General features: G+C 49.8%; 1 protein-coding gene across 1 annotated transcript; it reads right to left on the bottom strand.

Moving 5' to 3' along the window:
* Window positions 1–2,991: 2,991 nt before the first annotated feature.
* ZMYND19 (zinc finger MYND-type containing 19) lies at window positions 2,992–13,241 on the bottom strand. The gene is made up of 6 exons (XM_035341941.1): window positions 12,997–13,241; window positions 12,448–12,652; window positions 11,341–11,447; window positions 6,516–6,656; window positions 5,371–5,551; window positions 2,992–4,608 (listed from the first exon to the last, which is right to left on the bottom strand). Exons 1-6 carry the CDS (start codon window positions 13,239–13,241, stop codon window positions 4,465–4,467), a joined length of 1,023 nt encoding a protein of 340 aa, XP_035197832.1. The 3' UTR covers window positions 2,992–4,464.
* Window positions 13,242–13,602: the final 361 nt, after the last annotated feature.

Genomic DNA, 13,602 nt, shown 5'->3' with positions numbered 1-13,602 from the left:
CACCCGCGGGGCTCCCAGCACGGCGCGGCCCGAGGCAGGGCTCCGAGGGCCGTGTGCGAAGGGCTCTTGTCCCTAACCCCCAGGGGAAGCCGGCGCTATCCCGCTTTGTCCTCTCGGCCGCTCCAGCGCCCCTCAGGACCTCCCTCCTCTCCCCATCACCCATCTCTGCTCGGATGTTCCTCAACTGCTGCAGGCCACGGCTGGATCCCGTTATCCTCAGCCTCTCCCATGGCCCCGCGGTCCTGAGACACGCATGAGACCCACACGGCCGCACACCACCCCGCACAACTCCCACCTCGGTTCTTCACCCGTGGGCCTGTTCCACCAGCCGAAGGGCTCACTCCCAAAGCACTAGGCAAGGGCTCATCCTGTGGCACTTCCCCATAAGCATCGCTCATTTATTGATGCCAGGGTTTGTCTACCAGTCAGCCTCATAAGGTCTTTAAGGTCTTTCCACAGTTCTTCACTCAGCTTCTAGTATTGTTATTACCCTGAAGAACCTTGTGAGTAGATGTTATCACCTTCCTGATTCATTACTTTTTCACGATTATGTTTTAATATATTGAGCATACAACTGTTGACTTCAGAAAGAAAAAAAATCCCTTTAACTCTTTATTTCGTCTTTTAACCCACTGTTTGCCCATGTGAGGGCCCTCCCCCTTTCCCACAGCAGCTTTTCTTCAAGTGCCTCAAACAAGGCTGATGGTCAAGTGCAGCTGGGGAGCCCAAGCACAGCAGCCAAATCCTCTTTATCCCCTTCACTGATGTCAGGAAAGTAATTCCAAGAGGCTTTTGGAGCAGGACTTGCCTGTACAAATGTGTGCTGATGCCTGCCCCCTATTTAGCCACTGATGCTGCATGTAGTATCCGTGAATTTGCTAAGGGAAAGATTTGCTAAGGGAAAGTGCTGCACTTACCCAGCTGTATTTTGCCTCACCTGCCCCAAAGCTCATTTTGGACTCTGTTATCACACATGTGGCTGGTACCACAGACAAGGTTGCACATCACCGCTGGTAGCTCAGCTTATCCATCCTTGAGTTCCCTTAGAGCTCGTAGGCAGCACTGTCTGGTCCTGGCAACTTGCTACTGCTCATTTCATCTGAACTTTAATCTCTCTGAAAAACATTCCAGTTTTAAGCAGATGAGCTCCCCATATGGAAGCATTCCTGTATGTATTCCCTCAGCTCTTACACAGCAAACACACCTGTAACAATTCACTTGTTTTTGTCTGCTGGATCTTCAGGCCAGGCTTTACTGTGCATCTTGACTCGGGCAGTCTCTCTGCTCTTGATGTTTCAAAATTATTTGTTTTATGATTTGAACATTCTTCAAGTTCCATTTTCCTTTGCATTATTTTTTCTCCACATTTAACCTGCCAAATCTTATTCTTCCCATCTTCTGCACTTGGACGCAAGTTCAGTTTATAAAGGATTTCTTCTTGCTATAAGAGCATCCCACGCTCTGCTGTTTAATCACGCCAGCCTCCTGTCCTCTCTCAAGCCTGTTTTGATAGGTGGTAAACATTTGTTCCCAGCCCCAAGGCAATGTCTTACACCATTTCCATGCCACCTGTGAGTAGTTAATTCTTTGAGCTGCCCTTTTTCCTTCACCATTTTCATTTAAAAATAGGTCATCACCACAGAGGAAAACTTGAAAGTATAACCCCATGGGTGTATTAAAGGCTCAAATATCAGAAGGTGAACAGTGTGTCTGCAACACATTATTTCAGACTGTTCCGTAAGCCAGCAGTTATTTCTATCAGCCTGAATTGTGACTTTTGAGTGTTTGGGATAGATAGGCAGTACCACCCTACCTGGATACGAAGAATACCCTGGGGGAAGTATCAACATTTCTTGGTGTGCTTACACTTGTGTACTGTTCTGTTGCTGTTATCAGCAACTCTGCAGGCTCCTGACATGAGCTGGATTTGCCACAACTGTGACAAAAATCTTTCTTTGGACTCTTTCAAAGGGCCCCAGAGCCCATGGGTCCTGGAGCTGGCTGCCACCAGAGACACTCACCCTTTCCTGGGACTTGAGGGAGACCAGGGCAACCCACCAGCAGGAGACCTGCCAGCCATGGATGAGCTGCATGAGATGCCACATGCATTCACAAGGGCCTGACAGTGCTAGGGCAACACAGCTGGCAGCAAAGGATTGTGTGCACCTGAAGCACAGCCTTCTGCCTCTCGAAGACCACACTGATCAGATCCTCAAACAACTTGCCAGGCATCACAGCTTACAGACATCACAATGCCTGTAGCCACTTCCATCCTCTGGCACAGGGCGGGTTTGGAGTCAATGGCTGCACTCAGGTTAGTGCTTCTGTTATCTCATCCAGCCTTCCAGGGTGCTCAGGCAGGAGTGCCTCATCCAGGCAACTCATTACCTGGTTGATGATCTGACAGACCTAGTGACCACGCTCCCTCCACCATTCACCAGGATGAGGATTGCCCCAAACACCCACCACCCCATTTCTGCGCTCTTTAGCATGAGTCTCACCCTTCCTTCACCTGCTGCTGAAGAGAAGTTTACACTTCGCTTCATCAAGACTTCATCCACAGTGTTTGTCTTTTGTTTCTCCACTTAGAACTGTGGCCATTTTCCCTGCTCAGTGCTGCAGAAGTGTTTAAATGCTTCAAGACTGCACTTCATTTTGCTAATCATAATTACTGCCAGTACAATGAAAAACTGGCATGTCAAATACCAGGTTGTTAGAAAGGCAAGAGTCAACGCCCTTTTCAGAGGATTACCCTGAATAAAAACAACCTATTCCTTTTGTCCCTTTTTATATTTAAAAACTGTACAGTTCATTTAACTAATTAAATGTTTCCTTAAAAAAATAATCTGTTATAGAAAAGTCTGATTAGGTCCTGCTCAACTTCTTCATACTTTGGGGGCATTTTAGGTTGCCCAAACAGAAGTTACGGTATAACCAGGAATCAAGAGTTGCAACTTTACAACCTATCTACCAAGTGAACTGCCAGCAAGGAACTTCAGAGGTTATTTACTAAGATGCTTAAAGGCAAAGTACAAAAACCCACCCAAATACTAATGATTAAGAGCTTCCTGTGCAGATATTAGAAGCGTAATAATGCAAGTCCACAGCAGTCTGGTTGTCTAACTAATGGCATACAAGCAAGACCAGCATTGCGACACGAAGTGGCAAAGTGAATCTTGATTGAAAAACAAATTTATCAGCTTTCACAACAAAATTTTTGAACACCTATTTCAACAAGCATTCAGAGAAATGCTCTGCATTAAGAACTCAGCAGCTCACATTCTCCCAACTGCAAAGCAAGACTAACACCTGGCACTAACTTACCCACTTAGTTCTTCAGGAAAATCACTTGACACTCCTTAAGGAAAAATGAGAAAAGAAATCAGATTATACACAACAAAACATCTGGAAAGAAAAACAGGCATGTACTCTGCAACTCAAATCCTCCTCCCATATTATTTTACTTATTACTTCATAAAAAATCAAAGTGATCCTTGGTTTGATGGTATCTCTTTAAAAACAAATAAATAACTCAAATTACCAAATATTAGATCATTTAAGCATATCTGCACATCACTATTTGCTATGCTTACAGGGAAGCCACGAAGGCAACCACATCCACACACAGCTGACAACCTGAGCTCCCCTACAGCTACTTTATATACAAAGGTTTCGTAACAAGAAAGCCAATTCAGCTTTCTAAAAATACCGGCCGCTTACAGCACGATCTGCAGCACCCTTCTCCGACGGGAGCAGCACACTGCAGCTTGCCTGCACGCGGGGATCCCAGATGGTCCCTACACCGTGTTCCAGTTTCTGGTGCGCTGGTTCCTACTGAGTAGGTATCTGCAACATCCAAGTGTGACTGTGCTCTGAAAGCAACTGGAAGGGAACAGGAGAAAACTAGAGAGTAGACAGTGATTCATTCCAACCTTTACTTTGTTTGCCCTTTTTTTTTTTTTTTTTTTAAATATAGCTTCCATGCAGAGTTCTCCAGAGCAAGTGCTGATGTTGGAGCCTGCCTCCTGGCCTTGGCACAGCCACAGATACTTCTAGCCACATGGGAGGAAAAGCTTTTGCTACATGACTTTTTTTAAAACTTTTAGGCCAACAATGTGTTCTCATCTGCACATTACAGTGAATGAGTCCTATCAAGAATTTCTAACAAAAACTGTACATGAGTTTACAAACGTATTAACATATAAATAATGAGAAGCTTCCTGCCTGGAGCCTCCACAGTAGTCTTTTTGCTTGAGAATATAATACTGGAAGGGTAGACCCAATCCCTTTCCACAGCACCAGTCAGAGCCGGCTTAGTCCAGTCAGCTGTTCTGCTCAAGCATCACAGGGATTTTCTTCTTCAGTGCCTCTGGCTTCAATAAGCAGTCTGTCATTACTGTGCAAAAGCAAGAGTCCAATGCCTTTGAGAAGGAATCCTGCTGCTAAGAGGCCTGTGCCATCCGGTCATCGCTCCGGTCCGAGCTCTTGCTGGAAGGTCCGCTTCTTCTCCCGACAGTGTTTCTTGTGAGCAGGCCAGTCCTTCTGCTGGCATTGTGACCCACAGTACCTTGCTACCTGGCATCGGCCACAAATGTTGAATTCACGTAACTAGGAAAAACAACACAGCATTAGTGAGCCTAACTGAGCACTTAACAAATGCTGAGCAGGCCAAAAATGTTATCAGAAAAAAGCCCTTCTTATTCATGCGTCTGACAGAGGCACAGCCCTCAGACATCTCATTCTGTACCAGCCTTGATCAAGACCTTATGATGCTTCATCTCATAAACCTACAGAAAAGTAGCAGAACTAGCTTTCCTCCCAGTTCTCCACTGAAAAAGGCCATGCAACTTCATCCTCTTCTTACGAAGGGTCAAGCATGGGTGGTGGGTTTGGTGGTTTTCTTTTTGATTCTACAACTGTCCAAAGATTTACAATGCTTTCTCCTCATAGGAGAAAGGAGCCTCATACAGCTCCTTCAAGTTCCAGGTCACTAGAGACCTGGAATGCTTCCACCTGTCTTCTCATACACATTGCAGCAATTATACTCCTCCCAGTAAACCGCTAGGTCATTTCTTGTTCCAGTTCCAAACAACGTTCTCTCAAACTGACAATTAAAGTCTCATCTCTCCTCCACAAAGCCTTGATAAAGTCTTTCCATATTGCATATTCATGAAGGCCTATATTAAAGAATTTTTAACAACCTAATCATACCAGAAAAGATTCATGCCACGGAAAATCTGACTTAAAGAGAATTATTGCCTTTATCAACTCTATGGACTACGCAAAGCTTTATATTTTAAGGAACAAGCCCCTGGATAAGTGAAGTAGCCCAAGCCACTACACACTTACTTCCAACGTTTTTGAACACACCTGTTTTTCAATCATTGTGCATGGGGGGTAGTGACATTCATAGTATGTGCATGAGTTCTCTTCCTCCTCCACCACATCCCCATTAGCGTTGTAATATCGTGTTACATTCAGTACAGGAAATTGCTCTTCTATAGGGTCCGTAGGAAGCTGTTGGATTGCCAGCCAATACAGACTTTGTTCCCTTTAAAAAAAACAAGTCCACATTCAGTCCATACATTCATAATAAGCACACCGGGAAAACAATTCCAATTTCATTAACAAGAGTAGGTAAGGTTAACACAAATGGCATCCTTTGAGGGTTACTCTAACATAAAAAAAAAAAGTAAGTATCTCATGAAACTTACACCAAGAAATTTGTACCAAGCAATATTGTTTCTGTGTAAATGGCTCTAAGTCTGTTCTGTGCTCTTGAACACCCAGAACCATGTGAGGATAGCATCACTGCTATTCAATACCATTCGCTACATATTCTTGAAAGCATTGTAACAAGCTCTTATGGGTGCTGCAGGTGTTTCCAGAGAAGCTTCTAGTACAGTACAGAAGCTTCTGGTATGGTCCAGGCCTCTCACCAAAAAGAACATAGCTGGGTTATGCCACCACAGGTGACACAAACCCATCCTAACATCAGTTTGAAGCACTGTGACTAACACCAGTGCAACACAACACGTAGGAAGTTCCCACAATCTACAGCGAACATTGACAGAAGCTGTTCCAAGGAACTCATTTTAGTTTTAACCTACCTAAACTATTCCAAGTATAAGCATTTTGCAGCTGCTGGTTTTTACAGGCTGCGTTAGAATGTCACTGCCTGAGGATGAGACATACAAGCCAGCAAAAACTGCAGACTGCATTCAGCATGCCCAAATGCCACCACTCAAGCAGAAGGGAATGCAGGTTTACTGTTTTACTGCGGTGACATCTGGCAGAGCAGGACCTCCACAGAACACCATGGGGTTAGATCATCTCTTCACAGCTAGCGTGGTCAGCACTAACTCTGGTCCCCAGTGAGAACGCTGAGACAGTGATGTGTAAGCAGCCCGAGGTCAAACAAAGAGGCTCTGCCAAGATGAACACCGCTAAACGAAAGAGGCAAAATAATTTAAGATTTTTTTTTGATGGTATCCCCCTGCCAAATATTGACAGACCTTTGTTTACTAGAGATATCTTCAGCTTTGGGTTTCCACCCCCAAGGAACTAGGCGCAGATTGTCTAGGCGGTTGTCCACGGTCACTGAGTTCAGATGTACCACCTGAAATCCTGGAGCAATGCCTCCCCGGTGTCTCTCCCTGGAGGAAACAAAACCAGCTTGAAGCTCAGTGACGGAAAAGACTGCACAACCAAAAGTAAAGAATGACACCAATTCCATAAGAATACCAATTCCAGAAGACGTGCTGCCTTCTAGCCTGCTGCCTGGTGTCACTGAAATAGGAACAGTAAAACTCAGGCTGTCAACAGACTGCAGTGGCTATTTCAAATGCATCAGTTCCCACAAGAAAAAGATTTGTTCCAGGAGATTATTTCCATTATAAATGAGTTGATCCTGTCAAGACAACCATGGTATATTTAAACTGTAAGAATATTGCAATGCAAGTTCCAGAAACTACCATCCAAGTTTATGCAACAGCACCTACGTAATTATTTCAACAGTGCAGACTTGAAAGGAGCTAATGTTGTTTTATTATTTTAATAGGATTTTCTATCAGACATTCACATGCACGTTTGGCACTGGTGTGAGTCAGTTTTTCATTTACTAAGGATGGCTATTAAGCAACAGGACAGGGGTTTCACCAGTGGGTAGGCAAATGTCCGTTCTTCAGACTAATTCTGCACAACACACAAAGCCTGCAACGAATCCAGTTGACCAGGAGACACCTACTGAGCCCTGCCCAAACCAAAGCAGGACAGCTGCACGTTAAGTCGTACCAATTTTCCCCTGTTGCCTTGTAACAGATTTCATTTCCCAATCCACCTACTTCTCAGCTCTCCTTTCCCTATTTAAGTTTAAAGTCCACTGTCAAACGCTTAGGCCAGCCTCCGTACTGCTTCCTGTGGGGATCCCCACCCCAAATACAAGGTTTGGGCAGAAATTGTGCCCTGGCCTGCTATGCCACAACTAACTTTGCAGCACAACGGGAACATAACCAGTGGCTATCAAGAAGGGTAACGTCAAACTAACGGCACTCTCTGAAGGTTACCCGGCATTTCCTTCGAGGAGACCGCTCCAACAGCCACTGACAACTTTACCCAGGCCTACCCTGGACGCTGCTTCTGGCGCAGCGCTTACTGCACATTTCAGTTCAAAGGGCTTATTCAATTTTTAAATAGATAAGGAATTTAAGCTGGGTGAATTTTTCCTCTAGCATTAGGCAGCAGAACAGGGAAGAAGCACTCCAGCTTGTAGGCAAAACTATTTTTCTTGTATTGGCAGCCCTGCACGTGGGCAGGGTGTGCAGCCACCTGTCAGGGAGCCCTTCAGGCCTCCATAAACCAGGAGGAGCTCTCCTGTTTGAAGTTAAAAGGAATAAAATCCTTCCAAAGAAAAGCGCGCACTGTGGAAGGGAGGCTGCTGAAAGGCCCTAGAGGAGGGAAAGCTACTTCTGAGTTGTGGAATGCTACAGGAGGATCTGGCAAAGGAAATCGGAAGCCCCGAAATCTCAAAGTGAGAAGCACAAAAGCACCAACTCGGACAGATGAAGGTAACCACTGATCAGATACGAAGATGGGGAAGGAGTTAATGCTCGTTAGACCAAGACTAGGACAAAGTGCCAACACGAGACGGGATAGACAAATGAGGAATCTGGGACAAAGAGACTAGCACAGAGTGAGAGCGAACTGCAAGAGGGAAGGGGGGAGACCAAAACCAAGTTCAGAAACTTTTTTGGAATGGATTGGATAACAAGAAAGGTCCAAGCTGGGGAATGAGAGGGCTACAACAGACTGTCAGGGACACCAGTACACCACGTGCCTACCCCTGCTCCCCCAAAGCCTGCATCTGCACCCATGACCTCCCCCATCCCCAAAGCAAATACCAGTAACATCCACAAGCAAAGCCCGTCTTCCTCTTCATATGAATCCACATCTACACTGCTGCCAGTTCTTCTACTACCTCATGTGGCAGAAGTCTCAAAGGGAAAGCAGAAATTGGCCTTGCCAATGACCAGGAAAAGCGTTAGCCCAATAGCACTGGACTGAGATGCCAGAATTAGCACTAGCAAATTCAGGACAGTCCCTTTTCTCTGTGCATAACTGAGCAACCTCTGGATGCAGCAGCATGTGTCACTCCTCCCCCTCGAGCCGTGATTCACAAGCACGCAGCACGGACTATCTCAGAAGGTAAGCAGAAACATGCAGCGCAGGACAGGCCGATGGAAGAACCCTGCCTTCTCCCTTGTGGCTGGGAACACAGAAGGTGGGTTCATCAGGCAGCCACCTCTGCCAGGGCCACAGCTTGTGCCTCCCCAGCACACTCAAGTGCCTACAGGATGTCAGAAAAGCCACTTAAAGCAAAACTTTTCAGAGAATTAACTGTATACTGCCGTTCTTCTTCCCCCTGCTAACTGGAGAGCTGAGGCCTGTAACAGAAGTGCCCAGCACAGGCAACAGCAACTCGAGTCAACAGGAGCCCTAACTGCAGAGCTTTCAGGCGCTGCAAGTACACTTACACACATATAAAGGCTTGGATTTTTTTGGACACACAGCTAATGATACGTCTGACTAATCTCCTAACACTTCCATTCCCCAGGGAACATTACTACACCCAGCCAAAAGATGGCAAGCTAGGATCGCTAACCAGGGAGCAGGGCGAGAAGGCGACAGGCCAACTCCGCAGGTACCCAGCCAGAGACGTTCAAATCCTGCTTCGGAGGAGCTGAAAGCGCACCCTGGAAACAAAACAAGCACAGGAGAGGCTGCAGAAAGTTCTTCCTGAAAGAAGATTTGTAGCAAGTATGGGTGTATTTCAGAGAGCGGCTCCCACTTCATGCTGCAGGTCACTCTGCAGAGGTTGGCAGGAGAGCTCTGGGGGAAGAGTGGGTGAAAGTCTCCGTCCCACCGCCGCAGCTTTGGTAGCCACACGCTTCCAAATGTGGAGGTCTTACTACATGAACAATATCAGCTGCTTAACTAAACTGAAATAAAGAAAACAGCTTTACTTGCAAAAGCATCCAACACGTGCACACTCATTGCATCTTAAGCCAAAGGACAGAATCAGGCTTTCAGAGCACTTTTTTTGAGAGGGGGGGCAGGGAGGCAGTGAACATGGGACACACTGGAGATGAGACACTTAAGGTACACATTTTAGTTCTCCTACCTGCAGAAATTCAAGTTCTTTGCTTTTACTTTACCCAGAAAGCGAGTCTGGCACCAGCAGAGCGCACCACTTCTGCCCATCTCTCTTGCCTCTTGGAGGCCTCCAAAACCTGTATCACTGCTCCAGCTCACAAAGGGAAGGACCTTCCACTAAAACACTTCAGGTTTGTTTTCAGAACAGCCCCCAGCACACGTAAGTAAAACCAAACAGTGTGTGCATTCTGTTTAGGAGGGCCGGTACAGCACCTGTAGCCAAGAGGCTTTCTAAAGATACAAGGAATATTAAGCTGCCTTGCATTAGCTTCTAATTAAAGATCACAGCAAAACGTACATCCTCAAAGGGATCAAACTGACACTACAGAAACAGTTGAAATACTCAGTATTTCCTAGTGAACGAGTCTGACTTTGCAGCTTCAGACCCGCAGATCTGCTTGCATGAGTTACACCCTGCCTCTGTGACTTACTGAAAATCCCTACTGCACAAAATCTGGTTTTTAACACCAGCATATGCTGAAGCACGCACATCATTTTAATTACCTAACTGAATACGTTAGGATTATTTCCTAATGTAAGTAAAACTAACCAGAAGAGGCAATGACTGGGCTGTGTAATAAGCAAACTGCTGGACTGTCATCATCTGCACAGCCTGCAACAGCCAGCTGGAATCATTTTCAGGTGCTGTTAGCGCTACTCGCGGACTGCAATTATTACTGTTTGAGGTTCACAGCTAGCAGAAGCTGACAGTCTGATTTATCCTGCATACTGTAGCCAACTTCCTAGCAATTTTCACCAAAGTTGTGTACAACAAGATTAAACATTAACAGATGCAGGTTAATAGCCTTACTTAATGAGCAGATTAAAAATAATAATACTAGTCCCCGACATTCTCCCTGACTCCCTCCCTCTTGTACAGGGACTAAGTCCGGGAAGAAGAAATAACCTGGAACAATGAAGAAAGCACAGCTAAATCTTGGGCACTGTGACTTTGAGCTGTAGTTTACAGAACTGAATAGAGAGCATGCTTAATTTCTTATAAAAGACTTTTTAAGACAAATAACAGTTCTCTTCAACATATCCCATCTTTCCTGCACACCCACGAAAACCACACTTAGAAAGTGCACCGTAACAGCTCAGCAGATGAGCTGATTACTCTCACAACTGTGAGAGCTGGCCTCGCAACGTCAACTGCAGCTACGAAGGATTTCAAGTAAGGACTCTTGGAGTATGGGAAATAAGACGCAGAAGCTGACAGGAAACAAACAAAAAAAAACAAATCCCTAAAGTTTTAGTTTATTGGAGGTTCTCTCTATCCAGTGCCCTGTCACTTCTCAAACTTACCTGCTTATCACAAAGAAGCCCAGAAGATAGGTCTTCGACTGTTAAGTTAAATGGAGCCAGTCTCCCGTCCGCCTCCAAGCGAACCATTTCTCAGGTCTAAGCAAGGGTCTCCCTGAACAATACTCACCTGTAACTGCTTTCCCTGGGAACACTGTTTTTACTGAGCCTCAACAAGATCTAACAGCACCCACTGCACGTGGTTCTAACAGAGAGCAGCTGCAAGCCTCCTGAGAAGACTGAAACACCACAAGCAGAGAAAGACCCCACATACCCGACGGGGGCAGCAAGCCGCACCCCGTGGTCAGCTCTCCTCACGATACCCACCAAAGCAGCTCATGCAGCAGGCGGCCGGATCCCCTTCCACGGTTTTTGTCAAACGCATAAGCAAATATTTTAGCACCATTTCCATCAGCATCTACCTCCATGCGAGCCTAGAGAAAAGGGAAAGGCTGTGAGAACATCCAGCGCCGAGCAGAGGAGCATGGGCTCTTCTGGGATAGGGATGAGGGAAGGACCCAACATTTCACGCTCGTCTCCTACAGATCACTTGATCACCACGGAATCCCAGCAGTTTCGGACCTCCGGCAGGAGCAAACCTCTGCTACTGCGGTTTGTGAAGACACAAAGGGAAGGGGAGGACGGAGGCTCAGCACAGCAGGAGTCCCGCTTGGGCTAAGACCAGCGGGAACTTAGTGGTGAGCCCGCGGGGCCACCATCAGCCCTCCACACCAGCAAACCGCCACGGCTTCGTGCCTGGTGCTGCCCTACACCAGCCTAACTAGGGGTTGCTCGTGCTAACCCCTAGCTAGTGGTCCTGCCCTCGTTCCTCGTGCTGGTGCTAACACTCACAGCCCGAGCCGTGCTAAGGACCTGGCCCCGTTAGCGCACTCACCGCAGTGATAACACGCTGGCAGTGAATCACCCCTGGGGAGGAACGGGTGGGAACGAGCGTGAGCTCGGTGTTTTTCGGCAGCGGCACTGCTGCAGCACTTCGGCTGCTGAGCACCGGGTGCTGAGCATGGGGTGCACCCTGCTCCGACAGGGCCATGGTTTGGGGTGGGCTTTGCAGTGAGGAGCCCTTTCCCTTGCTAAGCCTCATCGGAGGACACTTACCCCCCGTCTACAGACATCAGAAAAAGTTCTCCGGTCCCACCGCGTGTGACCCCAGGAGACGCTCCCCGCCTACAGGAGAGGGAAACCTCCCGGCCGTGAGCGTGGCAGCGGCAGGGCTGGGAGCGCTTCGTGAAAAGTCCATGGGGAGCGGGCTGGGGGCCACAACAGGCTGCAACCGGGGCTGCCAACGGGACCGGCAGGGGGGCTCGGGGGGAAAACCGGGGGGAAATACGGGTGGGTCGGGGGGACACCGGGGGGACGCACGGGGACACGGGGGGGGGGGGAGGGGGGCAGGAGCCACCCGTGCCCGGAGCTCACCTCGAAGGAGTAGCTCTCCACCAGCGGGATGTCCTGCTCGTCGATCAGCGTGTACTTGGTCTGCAACACACAGCGCGCCCTCAGCCAGGCCGCCGGGCCCGGCCTCCCCGCCCCTCCCACCGCCACCGCCACCGCCGTGCCCGGTCCCTCCCGGTCCTCCCCGGCCCCGCTGCCGATGCCCCCCCCCCCCGGCCGGGCCCGGCCCCGGGCCGGGCCGGGGGCCCCCGCCGCCGCCCCCCCCCCCCCCCCCCCCGCGCGCTCTCCGCCCGGAGCGGGCCCCGCCGCGCCGCTGCCACGCGCCGCCGCCTCGCGCACACCCGGGGGGCGGGGCACCGCGACACCGCCCGCCGCCGCCGCCCGGCCAATAGGAGGCCGCGATGCCGTCGCGTCGCTCTCGCGACGCCGCCGCCTCGTCCAATCGGCGGGCGGCGCGGCGCGGGATGGCATGGGGAGGGAGGGGGAGGGAGGGGGAGGGAGGGAGGTGCGGGGAGCGCGCGGGAGAGGGAGAGGGAGGGGGCGGGGGAAAGGGGACGCGGGCGCTGACGTCACGTTCGCGGGAAGCTTTGTGCCGCCACCAGTGGCGAGAGCGCGAGGCGGGGGGGGGCCTTAAAGGGGCCGCGCGCCGAGGGGGCGGCGGCTGCTGCCCGCCTCTGACAGGCGGCGGCGGCGGGGTCTCGGGGGCCGTTGCTTTGCGTTAACAAAAAGAACCCCGAAACAGCCCCAAAATCGACCCAAAGCACCATAACCCCGCGCTGGAGCGCGCTCGCCGCCCGCAGGGCATCCACCAGGGGCATCTCCCCTCACTTCGGGGGCTCCCGGGGGAATTTCTCCTCGTGCCGGGGGCTCCCGGGGCCACCTCCGCTCCCTTCGGGGCTTCCCGGCCTCAGCCTCGCCGGCCCCGCGTGGCCCCCGCCGCCACCCGCACCCAGCCGCAGGGACCCGGCCCAGGGCCGAAACCGGAGCCCTGGCGTCACAGACCGACGGCAGCCGCTGCGGGGTGCTTGTCCCCAGAGCTCTGGGTCAAAATGCAAACAAACGCGTAAAGCTGCCGGGGACGGGCCGCGTGGTCGCCTTAGGAAGGGGCACGGCGGGGCAGGACGGGGCACGGCAGGATGGGGCAGGACGGGACAGGACGGGACGGGACAGCCGTGCCCT

This window comes from Oxyura jamaicensis, chromosome 17 (genome assembly GCF_011077185.1).
Source record: "Oxyura jamaicensis isolate SHBP4307 breed ruddy duck chromosome 17, BPBGC_Ojam_1.0, whole genome shotgun sequence".
Taxonomy (NCBI): Eukaryota; Metazoa; Chordata; class Aves; order Anseriformes; family Anatidae; genus Oxyura; species Oxyura jamaicensis.
This window is presented reverse-complemented; position numbering and strand designations above follow the sequence as displayed.